This window comes from Heliangelus exortis, chromosome 3 (genome assembly GCF_036169615.1).
Source record: "Heliangelus exortis chromosome 3, bHelExo1.hap1, whole genome shotgun sequence".
Taxonomy (NCBI): domain Eukaryota; kingdom Metazoa; phylum Chordata; class Aves; order Apodiformes; family Trochilidae; genus Heliangelus; species Heliangelus exortis.
Window position 1 is genome coordinate 88438179 of NC_092424.1, and position 17548 is coordinate 88455726.

The 17548-nt window shown below is 35.1% G+C and overlaps 1 protein-coding gene across 3 annotated transcripts in view; it reads left to right on the forward strand.

Annotated features, from left to right (window-relative positions):
- The window catches only part of EYS (eyes shut homolog), a 724585-nt gene that overhangs the window by 308114 nt on the left and 398923 nt on the right, over positions 1 to 17548 (forward strand). For all 3 annotated transcript variants that reach the window (XR_011725383.1, XM_071741624.1, XM_071741625.1), the window contains exons 26-27: positions 7234 to 7405; positions 7881 to 7959. Coding sequence is in view for 2 of the 3 variants with exons in the window: in XM_071741624.1 (XP_071597725.1) it covers positions 7234 to 7405; positions 7881 to 7959 (251 nt within the window). In the remaining variant the exon portion in view is untranslated. The remainder of the gene's footprint in view (positions 1 to 7233; positions 7406 to 7880; positions 7960 to 17548) is intronic.

Consider the following 17548-nt stretch of genomic DNA (forward strand, 5'->3'; position numbering starts at 1 on the left):
GAATATAAATTGCCGTGGGCTTCTAAGCCAAAATCAGTGCTACCTACAACAAACTGGAGAAAGCCCTGATGCAACTGTTGGAGCTGCTTCTAAGCTGTTGATGCTAGCTATGAAAGTCTCTATACTTTTTAGCAAGTGTAACTTTCAAGGGGTCTTTGAACATACTCAAGTGTGCCACTGTGTATGCTTTAAAGGAGTTTCTATTCTGTAAGAGTTAGCAAGGCTCAAGGGATTGAAATCTTAATTTCTACACAAATTGCTCTGTTACAAGTACTGTGACGAAGAAACTTTTAAGCAGCTTTAATGCTCAAAAACCACAGAGGGACATTATGCATTATAATGTACTCAATGTCTAAATCTTGTATGTTAAATTATTCTTATATTTCTAAAAGGTAACGTTGCAAATGAAACAAGAACATTTTAATAGGGCCCTTCTTGAAATTTTTCAGGGGGGGTTTGAATTTGACCAGAGTGTTATTAAACAGCATAAGAATTTTGAAACTTATGAAGCATTAAATTCTTGATGCATTGTCTCCTGCTTCTGTACACCCATTACATACTTCTGATCTCATAAACATTTTGCCATTAACCAGGCTAGCAGGCCAAGCTACCAGGAAAAATTTCATTCTTGAAACAGAATCATCGAATCAAGTTAGGGGTTGGAAGGGACCTCGAAAGACCCCCAAGAATAATTCAGGTTAGAAGGGACCTTGCAAGCCACTAGTCCAACCTTTGGTGAAAGTAGTGTTAGCTATAGGGTCAGACCAGGCTGCTCAGGGCTGTTGTCCAACTGGATCTGGAAAACCTCCAAGGAAGGTATGGTTCTCACTTCTGATGGGACAGTTAAACAGTAATGGAACTAGTACATTACGACTGGTGTGATTCCTTGCATCCCAAGAAAAGAAAGTTTGAGTTTTTAGCTATGCATTTGGACTATAAAAATGTGTAAGTGCTTCAGTTTTAAATAAGGCTATTACAGACTATGTAAAGCATGCCTAATAAAGAAGAAAATCAAAAGCTATAATAATAATAGTATATTCAGGTTACTGAGTGATGAGGAAGTAAATGTGAGGATATTTTTTTTAAACAAAGCTATACTTATTTTAAAATTATGCTAGAATAGAATCTTCTTGACACCTTAACCATGTAATACAGCTCTCCAATTTTCCCTTATTTTAGTTTTATTTTTACACCTGATTTTATATTACAGTGTTTAAATGGCTAGTAAATAGTGACTATAGTGAAAGAAGCAAGGGTAGTCTCTGTAAGACTATATGTGTGTTAACATATATATGAAATACTTGAAATAAACACATTATATTTTCAGTACAACAAACCATTACAGTTCTTTGCTCCATACTGAGCTGAATTTGTTCAAATGAGAGATACTTTACTGCTTAGAAATCTGTCTGCAGTTATAAGTTTTGATTTATCTTTTAGTTTTGAAAGTTTTCTAAATTGTAATAAAGCAACTACTCATACTAAACTCTATGTTCTTAAAATCAAATATAAATATTGTAAATATTGAATTGATTTTGGCAGCATGCCCACTTACAACATGGACTCCTCTGGTAATATTGATAACTATGACATTTTTTGTCACGATGTTTCCAATATTCAGAGATGAATTAATAGATTTTATTTGCACTCTCTTCAGCTTTATCTTGTTCTCCACCCCTTTTTGTAAGTTTACTCATCTGAGCATTGAATTATAATTCTAAACTGTGATAGCTTTAGGCATAGCTTGACTTTATAATTTTGTTATCCAGTATATATGGTTCCTGCCTTAACAGGGGGATGCCCTGGCTGTGCACTGACCCAGCAGTGCAGAGGCTCAGCCTGCCATGGCCTCAGCTGGGTGCTCCTGGTTTAACCCCTGCACTGGGCACAGGGACTGCTGCCTCCCTTCCTCCAGCTTTACTATCTGAGGGGATAAAAAGCCACCCCCAAGTCACTGCCTGACAAACCATAGCTCTTTGTGTGCCTGTGGCTGGAGGCCACATCCAGGCTGCAGCTGGCAGCCTTGTAGAAAGAATGGGCTTTTGACAGGGAAAGGTACAAAAGGAAACCCAAGAAGAGCCCAAGACTAAAGGAAGAAGAAACTATCAGCATCATATTTCTTCAAACAAAGAGAAGAGAGAAATTCTCCATCTGACAAATTAGTCTTGGCAAAGATGTCATGATGTTGGCACATCCTTGCAGTGCCCCTCCCTCCACCCCCATCTGCAATTTTCAGGATAAAGATGTAGTGTCACACTTCAGACCCACAGGGACTGAAGCTTGAGCACACCAGTGGAAAGAGTTGGATACCAGCAAGATCTGGAGGGATTTTTGATATAACCATTTTACACTTTTTAATATCGAAGCTTTTAAATACTGATTATTTTGACTATCAGACTATTAAGATATTATAGTACAGGCATTACATTCAAGATATCAGTGCTGTGTTCCTCTTGTCAGAAGATTACGATTTTTTAATTTCTATTATTTTTAGAAGAAAGTGTTCAGATCACTAAGATCTGATGCTCCCTATTACTAGGCAGAGCAATATGCCAAGAAGTAATTTGCTTCAGTAGATTTCTGCTTCTGATAGTCTCACCATGCTCCCAATTAGGGTTCAGATAGCTAAATAACAGACAGTGCAAGCTACAGGTGGTTTCTGTATTTAATCTCTCTGATTTTTGCATTCACTTTTAGACTGACTGGTTCTCAGAAGCCATGCATGCACACGTATCTAAGATCCAAAACTGGTATTTTTGAAAAAGAAAAAAATCTTAAAGCTTTTAGCTCAAGCATATTAATCTGTATTAGTCTTAACTATTTTGATTCATGTGATCTAGTCTTATCTTGGAAAGTTCTCTTTGCTTTCCCATCCAGAGCTGAAATCAAACCTTGCCTAAAAAAAAGAAAAAATTATTTACTTCAAAATAGTTTGCAAAAAGTCAAAGATTCTGCAGTCTGGGCAGCATCAATTTAACTTGACTCAATATACAGAAGGTGAAATAATTGCCTGGAGTAAATCTATTTCTGACACAAAATATGATAGAAGCATAAAATCTAACTCTCTGGTGTTGGTCACTATACTGTAAGAAATCTTAGGATGAAATCAACAAAAATAAGTTCTTCAACCTTTTCAACCCTAGTTTTTCATGCAGCACACTTTGAAAACTTTTGTTACAGCTTGGTCACTCAGACTGAGTAGAACAATAGTACTACTGAACATTTTGCTGTTCACAAGATTAATGTCACTGTGACAAAATTAATTCTAGCTCTTTGCAGTCAGTTACTAATTTTAAGTCGTCGTATTTCAAAGCTTGTAGGACAGTTGACTTATGATGATTAGGGCAGATTGTATCAAACTTGGATCTCTTTATATAATGCAACTGCTGATTATGTCTCCATAACTTGGTAATTCTGATTTATTATTAAAAAAAAAAAAAAAAAAAAAAAAAAAAAAAAATCAGTGATTCCTGGTTTTAAATCTCTGCAGGATTTTAAGTGTAAGTTTTTTTCCTGGGAATGAAAGTATAAAATGTTTTCTACAATATGTTTTGTCTTTTGTAGCATCTTTGTAATCAGTTATTGACTCATTAAATTTATACGCTGAATTTTTTTTTCCCAGAGTCAAGTAATGGGTTTTCACTGCATTGCCATTACATTCATTGAGCTGCTCGGGCAAAAATTTATTCAACAGCATTAAGTTTGCAGATCAATTGAGCATAAATAAGAGCAGGTCAGGAATGTAAAACAGAATCTATTTAATGACAAGATGTTAATCATGTAAAGAAACTATAATTTTTCCTTTCTCAATAAATTATGCAGTAATGGAAGCACATGTGAATATGAAATAATTGTCATCGATTACTTCAACCTTTAATCTAATCTATCTTTCAGAATCAATATATTAATATTTGTCAGCTTCTTCAAATTAAAGATTGCAGTCATTGTGGTATCTCAGTCAAGCTTCTATTGGGTTGATTATAGCCAAATCAAATTTCTTTTGGTGATTTTGGAATCTGCTACTAGTATATTGCTGAACTAATATTTTTGATTGGAGGTTTATTTCTTTTAGTTATTGTATTACACCCATTCAGAGGATATAAAACAGCCACAGGGGTAGGTACAAATAGGAATGAATAACACTGGATTATTTATAAAACAAACTGTTTTAAATAATAAAAAAACCAAACCCTGAAGAGAGCTTTCTGGGTTTTGCTCTTGCAAGGTCAGTTATATCTGTCTTGAAAATTCATAAAACACTAAAACTTTTTAAAATCATATTAATGCTTTCACGTGTATCATTATTGAAAGCAAATTACTAAATTTAAATGGAGAATATTTAACACTTAATATACAGATTTTAACCTCCTATGTGTATTTGTCTAGGAAAGTGAGTTTTTGAAGTCAGTCGTATTTATTTAGGAAGAGCATATAGTATAAAACCAGCAGTCTCTGTATATTAATGTTACCCATTTCACTATATCCTCCCACTAATTTGATAAGATTAAATAACTAGGACTTCTTAGGCAGACAGATTTTTTTGCTTCATGGGGAGTTAATTCCATTTCTGATCAGCAGAACTGGAAAGGTAAGTGATACATTATTGAGTGAAAGTACAGTTGGTTACAAGAGCAAAGATTGGAATTGCTCGTTTACCAAAAAAACCCCATAGCCTTGGGACTATTCACATTTTAAAACTTGCAGTCTTTGCTAAATGAACCAGGAAAATCCAAAGATCTACAATCAAGATACAACCTTTTTTTATGATGTTGTAGATTAGAAATATGATGCTGTAGAGATGCCCTCACCATTGAGATATAAGAAAGATAATCACTTCAAAGTTTCAAGTAAAATGGACTTGAAGTATATTATTGTGTAGTACTATCATCCTATCAGTGTTATTGAGCTATTCCTTGAAAAGAGCAGAGTAAGAATTTTCTTTCCTAATGCTGATTTATGAGAAAAATTGCCTCTTGGATAGTCAGATCTTCTGTAAGAGAATAGATGAACTTCACTTCTCTCTTCCTGGATGTAGATTTTGGCAGTATGTTCACAATGTTATCTGTTTCTAAAAGATCTGCATTCTCACATGTGGTGTGATACCAAATACACCATTGACCCAGAGTGTGTGACACTGAGTGAGCAAGAGTGTCCAAGGAGTGTGAATAATCAGAGCTGTTTGCTGAATGCTTGTATGTCATGGGGGATAAACAACTTTCAGAACTGCCTTCTAACTTGTACTAGTATATACCTGACCATGGTGTAAGCACCACTGGGGAAAGGTCTGGTCAAATACAGAATTGCACAACAGCTTCTCTCAGCTCATGTCCCAAGGGGTACCTGCCAAGTCCAATGCTCTAGGGCTGCAGGGACTGAGACCACAGTTCTCAAAATAGAATCTGCGATACTGTTTTATTCTCCTTGATTCCATTAGGAGACTGGGAGTATATTGTAAATAAAGCAGTTTCCTCAAATGTGTACAATATTTTTACATACCTAACATGTCTTCTTCGCTATCATTATTCACTAAGTAAAAACATTCCCCATGATCTTAAGGTAACTCTACTTGTAGTATGTTAATAGATTTATTGCAAATGCCTTTTTTTTCTCTTTGACTGTATATTCATACATGGTCTAGATAAAGGCTAGGGTATCTGTGTGCTTCTTTCTTACTATCAGTTCCTTCCTTTAAGAAGCTCCCAGTAGGTGAGTGTATAACAATTATAAAAGTCTATAGAAACTTTAGATTTACTCTTCACATTTGCATATGAAAAGCTGATTGTGAACTAAGATAATTACTGAGATACTTAAGTGAATAATATATTCCAAAGGCAAGAAATGTCTTTGATTTTTGTTGTGAAATAGAGAGCCAGGGGACCTGATGTAAATTCTGTCTCTCAGACACTTTCTTTGCTCCAGAGGAGATCTTTTGTCCTTAAGCAAACTTTTTCTTTCCTCCACACCTCCTCTGGCCCACACATCAGAAGAACTGGAAGGGTATTCTTGCATTATCCCCAGTGTACTAATTTTGGCTGGGACAGAACTAGATTTCTTCATGGTAGCCTGTATGGTATTAGGTTTGGGGTTCGTGCTGAAAAAAATATTGATAGAATAGGGATGTTTCAGGTACTGGTGAGCAGTGCTTACACAGAGTCAAGACCTTTACTGATTCTCACACTGCCCCACCAGTAAGTAGCCTGAAGGTGCACAAGAAGATTGGAGGGGACACATATGGGACAGGTGATCCCAACAGATCAAATGAATATTCCATGCAATATGACATGCTCAGCATATAAATTTGAGGGAAGAAGAAGGAAGAGAATTGGCATTTGTCTTCCCAAGTAACAGATAATCTTCCCAAGTAACTTCTCAAGTTACAGCCCCAAGAGCTCTGCTTTCCTGGAGGAGGCTGAACACCTGCCTACTGATGGGAAGTAGTGAATTAATTTGCTATTTTTCTTTGCTTTATTGCACAGCTTTTGCTTCACCTTTAAACCCTGAACCCAAGTTCTCTCACTTTTACCTTCTCATTTCTCTCTCTCATCAGATCAGGGGGAGTGAGCAGGTCGATGTGAGGGGCTTAGCTGCTTACCAGGCAGTGGGAAATAGCTGCTTACAAAGAGACCTATTTCTGTGTACATTTTCAATTACTATTTTGTAAAGTATTTTGAGATAATTAGGTGGAAGATGTGTGGTACTAATGTGCAAGAAAATATTAAGTAGAAAAGTGCACCACCACGTATTCAGAGGTTTCAAATGATTTTACGCCTTGCATCTTTTAGAAGAAGCTCCTGCATTTTAATATTAATTGAGAAAATAAGTATTACAGTTAGATCACCACAAAGACAAGCAACATTTTACTTCTGTATTCCTCTTACAGGAAACCTGTGCTATTCACCTTTCTAGTAACTGCATTGAAAAATTCCTTTTGGATGTTCATTTTCTCCATTTAACGATTTTGTTTGCAAATTGACCCTCAAAGCCTTTGACCCTCAATTGCCTTGCCACAATTAGACATGTTATCATCATAATAAATTGGAATATAACCACAATTTTCAGCATTTGCACCCATAGGTAACTCAAGTTGGATATTCTTTATTGATAAATATAATGAATAATACAATGTATGGAAGTAGAAACAGTTTATGTGTAATAATATCAGTAAGTAACTGTTGGTTGGTTGGTTTGAGTTTAGAATTTAAAACTTAGTCTTATCTTCTGCTTTTTACACAGGTGATAGATGTGAAGTAAATATAGATGAATGTATGTCTGCCCCTTGCCTCAACAATGGAAGTTGCATCGATGGTATCAGTTCCTATAAGTGTCACTGTAGGAGGGGTTTTATTGGAACAAACTGCGAGATAAATGTTAATGAATGCTTGCCAGACCCTTGTCTTCATGGAAGGTGGTATTTTTATTTAACTATTATCTAGCAATATTTAATGGGAAGGTTATTATAATATGAATGAAATTATTTCATAAAGCATACAAGCATGCTTAAAGATGGCAGATGTTGCTTGCTTAAGCTAATGTATATGCTGTTACATAATCTCAGTTTTTCTTTCATTTTTGTTAATTAGCATAAACCAGTTTTCATTACATGTGGATTAGCTAGAGTTTAATATACTTAAAAGTGAATCTCTAGCTGTTACATCTCAATAGGTTGAAATGGTAAGATGTCTTTTAATATGAGAATCAGTATCCTTATACACAGCACCCATAATATGAACATTTGAAGACCATTATGTAAACTAATTAAAAGTACTATGGATTTAAGAATGTTACATCAAACCACTATTTTGAGAAGGATGTTTTGATGCTACTGTTGCTGAATCTGGAATAACATAGCTTCATCTGAATAACACTGTTTTGTATTTCAGATGTATAGATCTCATTGATGGATATAAATGCTCCTGTGAATCAGGATGGACCAGCTCAAGATGTGAGATAAATATTAATGTATGTCATCAAATCTTATTTTAATTATAGGAAAAAAGGGTAATATGACACTTAAAACTCCTTTTTATTTAAGTAATTTCTGAATGGGTCAGTTTATTGAAAATGCACAAAAGAAGTTCAGCTTTTTCAAATCTGTTCTGAAAAGCTCATTATTTCTTATTTGCATGAAAATGTATTTAAAAGGACCATTGAGAAAGTGTCTAAAATCTTTAAAGGCAAAGTGTGAATAATAAATCTGAAAAGCTAAAGCAAGCTGAGGCAACATTACTGGAAAATCATTTGTCTCTCAGTTTAGCATGGATGACATAAATGCCTAATCTGTATTGTGAGCTCCATTTGCTGTAGTTTAAGTGTGTATTTGAATAGTCAAGATTCAATGTCCTACACTGAAAGTAGTCATGACTTGTGCTTAAAATTTCTAGTCCAGGTAATTGTAGAATTCTATGATATAAAACTGTGGTATACAAAATACACTGCCCAGTTCCTCCTCTGAAGTTCAAGAATATTTTGCATTATCAGGGGGCATGGCTGTAGATAAGAAAGAACATGTATATGTGTATGTGAATTTGTGCTGTGATGATTACCACAGACAGCAAACCAAGCTGTAGGACGTGACTACATCTGGCATCATGATGAACTATTTTTATAATGTTGGCTACACTTTGAGAAAAGTTTGGAATTGGTTTAGACATGATTTTGTGCCAGAGTATAAACAGATCTTGGGATGTGATCTTTTTAAAAAATATTTTATTTCATGAGAAATTCTGGCATTATTTCTCTATTTTGGCTATCTGGCTTCTATATTGTGTGGATTTGTCAAAAATGTGTTCCAAAATGTAATCCAAACATCCACTTAACTGATGCATTCATGTAGAGACCTTTCATGGTTTTCTGTGTATCACTGTAAGTACTGGATAACAAAAATACTTCATATTATATAAGAGGAGTATAGTCTGTAACTTTTAGTCTGAAAATGCATGACAGTCTCACACAAGGAGTAAATCTAGCTGGAATATTATCTTCCAACTTTGTTTACAGAAAGAAAAAGTCAGAAAATAAGTAATTCAGCTGAAGTGTGCATCATCTTATGATACTGCACGTCTGTATGATTATCAGCTGTTGCCAATGCTAATACAGAATACCCTTGGGTAATATTTTCTCGAGCAACATCCATGATTTACACTTCCCTCCATTTTAAGAGAATGAGAAATTAAATGACCTGTAGACAACTGCATGAAATCTTATTTAAACGATAACCATATTTCATACTGTTTTTTTGAAAATGCATAGATTAGATATTCATAGAGAGAAACAATATACATATACATTTGACAGATAAATCTGATAGAATGATGGCTTCATTTTTTGATATTCATTCTATTTGCATGCAATGTGATTCCCAGATTAGACTATTCTGCAGGTGTCATCTTTTTGAAGGCTCTAACACTGCATTCATCCTGCTCAGACATACATCATGCCTCTGCAAGTCTTACAGCAATCAATAAGGTTTTCTGACTGTGTAGAGGTGTGCACATTTGGGATAATTGTACCAGGCTCATGTTCTGAGTTGTTTTTCTCCAGGTTAACATCAGCCAGTTCCTTTGTTTAAAAATAATATTCAAGAATTCATCTAAGTAAATATACTTCAATATTTTCTTCTCTTGGAGATTTTTTTTTTTTTTTTTTTTTTTTTTTTTTATTAAGGTTTATGCAACTGCACTTAGTTTAGGTACCAAGGTTTTGTTTAGGGAGTCTACAGGGTGACATCTGTGAGAAAAGGTCACAGACACAGACAGTTGTACTCAGCCCAGTAGACTCTCCACAGGGTATGGCTGAGCCCTTCAACCAAGATAGTGGCACCTCTGTGGAAAAATATTTAAGAAAGAGTAAATAATGCTGCCCAGCAGGCAGTGGAATGAGGAAAAAGAATTGTGAAAAAAACCTGGAGGATGCTAAGGTCAGTGAAGAATGAGAGGGAGGAGATGCTGCAGGCAGTGAAGCAGATTTCCTTGCATCCATTGGAGAGAACCATGGCAAAGCAAGGACTGTTCCTACAGTCCATGGAGAGCACCACACCAGAGCATATATCTACACTGCAGCCCATAGAGGACCCCATACTGCACCATATGGATATGCTCTGAAAGAACTGCAGCCCACGGAGTGCCCACAGAGAAGCAGGGGCCAGGCAGGACCTGCAGCTAATGCAAACAACATACACTGAAGCAGAGGAAAGTGTGAGGAGGAAGGAGTAGCAGACAGGATCTGTTATTAATTTCCTACCCACACTGCATTGGTCCTTCTGAAAGATGGGTACAGGGAATGAAGCCTGGGAAGGATGGCTGGAGTGGAGGTGTTTTTGTCTTTGTTTCTCACTATTCAAAAATCTATTTCTATTTGACAGTAACTTATTTTAACCTTCCCATGGTGGTAAATAGCAAGTGATCTATCTGGCCTTATCATCCCATGATCTTTGTTTCTTCCCTTGCCCTGTTGAAGACTGGAGAGTAAGGGAGTGGCTGGATAGGCATTGCACACAGGCAAGGTCAGCGACTAAGCTGGCTCGAATAACTAATTTAAAAGCAAAATACAACTATTGTATTTTTTTATTATTTTTCATCTTGAATTTTTTCATTATCTACATATATTGCAATACAGTTTGTAGGAAAATACACTTGGAGACTATTTCAGGTTGTCTAAACTTTTAGGAAAAAAAAATTAAACTTTATATCTTTTTAGATACAGTCCATAACTTTTGTGTATCGAATATAGGGTGTGAATGTTGGAACTTCCCTGTCTTCTGCAGTTTTGATTGTTTTTTCATTTATGGATTTCATTCAAGAAGTAGTAAGAAAAAAAATATGAATAAGCTGCAATACATGTTACTTCCTTAGGCAACTGCATATTTTTGAAATTGTAAGATGAATACATATTAGTGAAAATTGATCCTTTCTGATATAGGTAAAGAGATTGCTAGTATGGTTGGTAGAATAGTAGTACAAGACATTATTTCTGACTTATTTTGGCATTATTTTTTTTTTTGTGTAACTGATGAGAAGTCATTGGCAGTTGTGCTTCATGCTCAGTTAAGGCTGTCTCATGATGTCAAAGGAGGAAAAAGCAGTTTGAGCCTTTACATAGAAAGATTTTCAGTTTGGTGGTGCTTCTGCTGAAAGCTGTGATGAGACTGCAGCCAAGAGTTATTTTATTTTGTCTGGTTTAGTGATCTTTTCTCTCTGTTTCCATCAAAGACAGAAACAAGGGTGAAATTAGAAAATCCAACTAATTTTCTACACAAAAACATTACAGCTGAAACACATGCAGAGTCAGAGAACAATACTCTGCTAGTTCAGGCAAATAAGCAATTATTCATCAAATTGCACAAAAGACGTAAGGCTTGACAGTCATGTCATTATCTGATTTCATTGGGAAGAACAGTAGGATTCAGCTTGACTAACTTGAGATGTCATTGTGAAAACTAGCTGTCTGTGGACTTACTGTAGTAAATGAAAATATGAATATTCAGTGAGATCTGCATAGCTTTCCAGCTGAGTTTGAAGTGGACATCTGCATTTCATTAGTGAATATAGATTCTAATTACTATGATGACCAGATGGAGCACTGGTCAGATCCAGTATGTAGCTGCATTGTTGCCTAAAAAATAGGCTAATTTTTTAATTATTTTTCTCTTCTTCTTGTGTCTATAATCCAAAATTGTAAAGAAAATATTTTGGTCATTTTGAACACAATTTGAATTGAAAAATGGTGGGATAAAAACAATCTTCTGAAATATAGAAATAAGTTTTCCTAGTTCATTCTACGAAATGTTGTATGTGTACTTAGTCTACCAAATGAAAAAGCTTTGAGATGTTAATAAATCATCAATGTGCAAATATTAATAACATATTAATTACAAAAACAAAGAAAAAATACAGTAATAATTTTGATGGTTTGAAAAAAACAAAAAAATCCCTGGTTTGTATTTGTGGTAAGCATAAAATAGAAATGACATTTGGAGCATTCATCTCAATTCTTGATGTATATTTCAGACTTTTACATAGTATCAATACTGTTGAGATTTATCCCCAAGTAAGAGTGCACCTCAGACTCCCAGATGAATGGAAAAGTCTTTAACTTAGCAAATCACACAGTTTAAAGTAAGTGCTGTTTTAAACTTAGCAAAAGAAATCTGAGCCTTTTGGTCTCTTAATGGCAGTCATAATTACATCAGACGATTGCTCTCATGATAAATTAAATAAATTAAACTGTGGTAAAATGTCTTTAAAAGGAACTGAAATACATATATATAGTGTCCCACTAGTGCACTGAGCCATGTCTGTTTTGCATAAATATGAAATCTTATTAAAGCATCAAATTGTACACTTCCCATTAAGTAATACTGTAAATTTAAACTTTTTTTGAAACCTAAATCAGGGTATATTAAAAAACACATGCATACCATATTTTTATATAGAAAACCTTACTTTAATGCATGAATTAGTTTCTAAAGTATTTGCTTATGATATTGATTTTCTTTCTGCCTACCTATTTTATTTTAATCCAAAAGCTTAACCACATGACTCTTGTTTGTCACAAAATCCTCTAATTTTGACCTGAGAATAAATAATTTTACCTTCAATACTACAATTAAATGACTGAAACATGGCTTTTTAAAGTATATGCTTTTCTGATGCAATATCTTTTTTAATTCTATCTTACCACTTTTCAACTCCACCAAATTCAAGCTTTAAAGCTCTATCTACTTTCTACAAGTCAGTGGCTGCCACCTGAGAGTTTTGTCTCAAATACTGGGATGATTGCTTCTACTCCCTGAATTGATGTTTAAGACCTTTTTCTGCTTCAAGTCTTTCTCTACAGTTGTTTACAAAGAAATCAAACAGTAAATGGTACTTAGGGCTTTATATTATAAGTATTTACAGAAAATTAGACTGTATAATTCACCATCTACATACAGGTATGTCAAAAGATAAATTTGTAAATAGCTTATGTGTATTTCCAGTAGACATGTTTCCCCTCATAGTGGATTTGCATGAGTTATGTCTAGAATTTGTCTGCTTTATAATTACCTGTTTTGATACAAAGCAGAACTTCACATCTGTCATCATCTTGAATGTCTTTTATAGAAATAGAGTCTGATTTTATTTTTAAGCAGAGTTTCCAAGGAGGTCTACTGACAAATAATCCTTTCTGAAAGAAAAAAAAATCCTAGGTTCCAAAATGCATTTCTAGATTTTCTTTTAAGAAACAGAGTAGAACTGACACAGTGGATTTTCACTATTTTTATTAATATGCTAAAACATGTCCATAATTATTTCAATGGATTATGACTGTGGAAATGATACATAGTGATATGTAGAAAGTTGGATTTTCTTGGGCAGAATGACCTCACATCCAAAGACAGATGACAGTGTGGACCCACAGATTTGTGTAGGGGAACAATAAGCCCTGAGCAAAGTACTGTGCCTTTCTAGGTCATTACTGCAGTCCAGATTTCAGAACAATTCCCTGCCAGCAGAACCAGTGGACTGTGCCATGCCAGGTGGGCTATCTTAGGGGACAGTCATCCTCTTCCTAGTACAAACAAGATTTACTACAGCATGACATTCAGAGAACAAGAAATAATATATTATTATGCTCTATTGAATGCAGTGGATCTTGTTTTTCATGCTTTGGACTAAGGATTATTAACAAAGCCTACCCTTGAGAGTTGCATAATGAGAAATCTGAATATTCTTTCATTTTTTTTGCCTTGCCTGCTAACTTGTTTCGCTATGCTAAGAAAATCAGTGAGGACTTACATGTACCATATCAATAACTTGGTAAAAATAAAGCCAGAAAGTCACCATTCTGTTCACTCGGAAGTATGTGTATTTCTGACATTCACAGCCCCATGGAAACTAATACTTGTATTTAATATATGCTTGACTAAAGCTTATGTTTTAGATATACATCCAGTCTTTATTTAAAAACATAATAATAGAATCACACAATGGTTTGTGTTGGAAAGGACCTTAAAGATCACCTAGTTTCAACCCCCCTGCTGTGGACTGGGACACGTTCCAATAGACAACGTTGCTCAAAGCCCCATCCAACCTGGCCTTGATCACTTCAGGGAGAGGGTATCCACAGCTTGTCTAGACAGCCTGTTCCCATGACTCACCACCCTCACAGGAAAGAATTTCTTCCTAATATTCAATCTATATCTACCCTCTTGCAGTTTGAAACTGTTCCTTCTCTTCCTATCACTATAAATAATTTCATATTCTCAGTTTTTCAACATCCTTTATGATAAGCAGATTCTAGAACTTGACAGTGTTTCAGTTTTCCCTAGCCATAAAAAAAGAAATCATCATCAGTCTTTCACAGTTCTCCCTGAAGACTTAAGGACAGGATTAGCAATTTTTTCTGTAGCATTTCAATGGGAGTTCATGTTGGTAGCTTGTCCATTACACCTTTCAAATCTTTTCCAAGGTTGCTGTCTGTTAACAGCACATAAACTCACAGGATTCCTTGTTAAATCAAATAGGAAAACTGTATTCTTCACAGGAAAACAGAGAAAATAGCCCTACAGAAAGGCATCCCTTCTGCTTTATCCTAAGGAGATCAGATAGAAGAAAACTTGAAGATATGAGAATAAAACGTGTCCATTCAAATTATCACAACGATATAATTTTTATTTTCTTAAATACGTTCGTTTGTTTATAACGGAGAATATTGAAGCTGTCCGTGTTTAAAAGATGGTCTGGGAAGGGGACTATTGGTATGCTGCAAAGTGCGAGTACTGGGAATGATTTACAGATGTGATAATGTGTGAGGAATGAGCAGAACACCCTGGCTGAAGTTAATAGGTGGCACTTTGCTTCATCTTTTGGTGGCAGTGGAAGAAATAAACCTCTTTAAAGCAGGAAGGACCTGACAAGATAAGGCCTGAGGAGAGCAGCTCTTCTAGCCTTCTGCTTTCCTTGGAGATGGTTGCCTGCAGCCCTGATTATACTGAGGTTATCTGTGAAAGGAACAAACTAGAAGCAGAAAGGGGATAGAGGGCAATGATGGCTACAGAAAAAGATAGGCAATACAGTTCAATTTTACACAGGTTACTTGCTCTGATATAACAGAAAATAAAGTTTTACAGCCTATGAATGAAACAGGTGTGGTAAGTTAACTTTGGCTGGCTGCAAGATGCCCACCCAGCTGCTTCTACATTCCCCCTCTCCGTCAGCACAGGGGGAGGAAAAAGCTCTTGGGTCCGAATAAGGACAGGAAGATTGGTCATGGCCACCAGTTACTGTCATGAACAAAACAGACTCAACTTGGGGAAGATTTGTCTACTATCAGTTAAAAAATAAAGCATGTTTTAAAACTGCAGGAGTAGTAATGATATTTGTTTGTTTCACTGGCACAGATTATTTGTAAAATTTTAGAAGGATTATTGTAAGGTTAGGACTTTGAAGCTTAAAAATTATATGTTTTAAAATTCCACGTCAGATTTAGTAAAGGTTAAAAACACCTTGAAAATAAGAAGGTACAAAAAGAAATATAATAACACCTGTATATCAACAGTTTAGTGTTTTGGAAAAACTAAGGTGATCCAACTTTGTAAATATTAGTTTCATAATTTTCAGGTGTCTTAGTTGTTCAAAGAGAGTTGTTCCTTTGGCAGGATCTGATCTCTTCGAAGCAGGAAAAGGTTAAATGATGTAAAGATATCTTACTAGGCTGGGAACAGGGCACCTGAGGTGCCCAAGGAATTTTTTTCCCTATATTGTACAGGAGAAGAGGGGGAATGTTTCTAGGGCTGTGAATCCCTGCAGTGTTGCTCTAATCTGAGAACTGTCTGGTTAGGTGTTAAAGATAATATGCGATCTCCTGTCCTAAAAAGAAAGACAAAACTAAAATAGTGTTGTTGGTTAGGTGAGATTGTCTTTAGAGAATCAGGATACTTGGTGATTTTCTGTAGAACCAGCTGTTCCCTAATTCCAAGCTGTAAAATCATTCCCTGCTAGGATCTAAAATAGGCAGGACTTGGTCACAGCCATGCTGCAATTTCACTTTTTTATCTGATGTATGATAAGATTTTTTTAGACTAAAATTAACAGCATTTGGTGGTAGCTTCTTAGCTCACCTAATTTGGCACAAAATTATTTGCAGCGTTTTTAACACAGTTGTGTGTCAGTTCACCGAAACTATTTTCTTGACTAAGAACTGTGCCAACCAGCACTTCTCAGGTAACAGAGTGTACTCTGTTTTTTGCAAGTTGAGTGATGAACCATTAAGTGCAGCACATAAAAGTGTACTGGAAAGTAATAGGAGTGATTTCTTTCCTACAAACTGTCTGGTTTTTATGTCACTATGAGCAGTTCGGTAAGATTTTACAAGAAAAACATAGAAGAAAATAAAAAGGTTTTATATTAAGTTTACAGCTCAGTATAGCTTTGATGGTATGTTAAGCCAAATCTGTGAACCTCTGAATGTATCTTTAATTCCTTTGATGATTTTGATATTTTTTGAATTTTAACTTTTTTATTGCAATTGGGTAAACATTTGATCCATTAGTTGATAAATTTTTAATTTATTCTGCTAATGAGCAAAGCTGTAAAACCAGAAATAACAGAGAGAGATACAAGTGAATATAAATTGAGAAGACTAGATAGGAGAAGTTACTGGAATAGAAAAACAGGGGTTTTCATAAAAAAAAAAACAACCAAAGACAACTGTGTTTGCCAACAGCAAATATAATTAATATAGCAAAAGACTACTTCTAGAACCTCTATACAGGATTTTTGGCAGTCTGTAGATCTATCTCCATCTTCCTGTGGGATGTGTAATTCAATTAGTTTATGTAATGCTCACTAATAAATCATCCTATAGACACCCAGCTAGAGACCTTGCAGGAAAATAAGTTGTTTTCTCATAATTCCCCATGGATAGCTGAATTTGCATTCTGTCAAAGCAACTGTAGTACCTGCAGGATATCTGAATGCCCTTGGATATCCTTAAAGAATTAAACACTCTAAAGTTACAGCAATGTGAGAATAAATTTGAAATACTGGATTTAGCTAGACTATTTGGGTGGCAGCAGCAAAACAAAACTCCTTTGGGACAGAGGAAAAAAACAGGTTTCTGTACTCAAGGGCAAAAATGCATTTTTGCACTGGCAATTGCACTAACTAAACTCTTCTGTAATTCTGGAGAGACATTAATTTGCTGCCACTTTGCATGGTTCAAATTTGACAAATTTTATATTAGCTTTATCAGAGGGAATTGTTATTAGGTAAACACAAGCATTTCTACATCTTTCTATTTCCAATATTATGAATTAATTGATAATAAGAAAGCATTTATCAGCAAATACTTGAGAAAAGGCTTGTGTGCATTACGTAATACAAGTAATTTTTTATTCTGTCTGGAATTGTCTTACTAATGTGGCCTTTTTTACTGCAATAGACCCTATTGTAAAAACTTAGAGATGTATAAACTATAGCTTGAAAACATGCCTAAAAATTTTAATAAAGGAATTGTGAGAGAATCACATACTTAGAGCTGTAAGATCACTTATATAAAAGTATACTTG